The sequence below is a fragment of the Myotis davidii genome, unplaced genomic scaffold (genome assembly GCF_000327345.1).
Source record: "Myotis davidii unplaced genomic scaffold, ASM32734v1 scaffold6960, whole genome shotgun sequence".
NCBI classification, from domain to species: Eukaryota; Metazoa; Chordata; class Mammalia; order Chiroptera; family Vespertilionidae; genus Myotis; species Myotis davidii.
Window position 1 is genome coordinate 2431 of NW_006292387.1, and position 1523 is coordinate 3953.

General features: G+C 53.8%; 1 protein-coding gene across 1 annotated transcript in view; it reads left to right on the forward strand.

Annotated features, from left to right (window-relative positions):
- The window catches only part of LOC102770101 (granzyme B), a 2977-nt gene that overhangs the window by 715 nt on the left and 739 nt on the right, over positions 1 to 1523 (forward strand). The window contains exons 2-4 of the mRNA XM_006765896.2: positions 170 to 317; positions 840 to 975; positions 1162 to 1428. Of these exons, the coding sequence (XP_006765959.2) occupies positions 170 to 317; positions 840 to 975; positions 1162 to 1428 (551 nt within the window). The remainder of the gene's footprint in view (positions 1 to 169; positions 318 to 839; positions 976 to 1161; positions 1429 to 1523) is intronic.

A 1523-nucleotide genomic window follows, 5' to 3' on the forward strand; every position in this document is an offset into this window, starting at 1 on the left:
ACCCAACCCATTGCCATTCCCTCTCCAGATGAGAAAGTTTAGGGCCCTCCCCATCCCCTGACAGCTCCAGGCCAGTCCAGCCTCCCAAATGCCCATGTGCCTGAGTCATCAAGCCAGTGCCTGCCTGGTGGACTCAGTGGGAACACACAAGTGCAACACACTTTTCCTTCAGGGGGAATCATTGGGGGACATGAAGCCAAGCCCCACTCCCGCCCCTACATGGCCTTCCTTCACATTCGAGATGAGGAGGAGTTCAGATGTGGCGGTGTCCTTGTGCGAAAGAACTATATTCTGACAGCTGCTCACTGCAAAGGAAGGTAAGGGGCCACAGCCAGGCTACACCTCCTGAGACCCCTACAGGGACCCTGTCCTCCATCCCAGGAGCTACAGCCCAGGGCAGCTCCCCAGGCTCCTGGTAACTCAAGCCCATGAGACCTCATCAGAGGAGCCATCAGAGATCATGATGGAGCAATGGGAGGCTGGGAAATAGGACAGGTAATCTCTGGGCTCAGAGGGTCAGAGGTGACAGCAAGTAACACAGGAAGAGGCGGACCACACACTCGGCAAATAAAGCAGCGGTGGCCCATGAACACATGCATTGGGGTCAAAATGAAAATGCAAGCAATTCATGGCATTTCCTGAGGGCCAGAAAGCTCCCAGCTCCCTAACCTCAGTGTCATTGAGAAGTAGAGTCACTCAGCCCCTTTCCCCTGTTGCCTTGATTTCCCCAGTCTGCAGCCCTGCCCTGCCCCAGCTGTCACTTGCCCTTCATAGGTCCTGGGCTTATCTCTTTCGACTCTACCTGCCCCCCAAACTCACACACTCTGCTCTCTGTGCAGGTCAATCAGTGTCACCCTGGGGGCCCACAACATTAAAAAGAAGGAGAAGACCCAGCAGGTCATTCCGGTAAAAAGAGCCATCCCACACCCAGACTATAATTCACAGAAGTATTCCAACGACATCATGTTACTACAGGTAAGGAAACATCCTGCTGCTCTTGCTCTCATGAGTCCACATTGTTTCCCCTCCAACCGAATGAAGCACTTCCCTTCCTTCCTTCCCATCCTGGCCACCTGACCAGTCCCTGAGACTGAGGTGTCCCTCAATGCCCTGGCTCAGAGACCACTCGCTGACCTGGGCTCCCTTGCCTCTTCCCTTCAGCTGGAGAGAAACATCAAGCAAACTGATGCTGTGAAACCCCTCCAATTGCCCAGGCGCCAAAACAGGTTGAAACCTGGACAGAAGTGCACTGTGGCTGGCTGGGGGAAGGTCACCCGATGGGGCAAATACTCAGACACTCTGCAGGAGGTACAGCTGACCTTGCAGAACGATGAGCAGTGTGAAAGCCATTATAACTTACGCCATTATTACAACAGGACCATTCAACTGTGTGTGGGAGACCCATCAGAAGATAAGGCTTCCTTCAAGGTGATACTGAGCATCTGACTACTTTGGCTCTGGGAGAGGGTTATTTGGGTAGGAACTGGGAGCTGGGGTCCCAGGCAGCAGGAGACTACTTCACC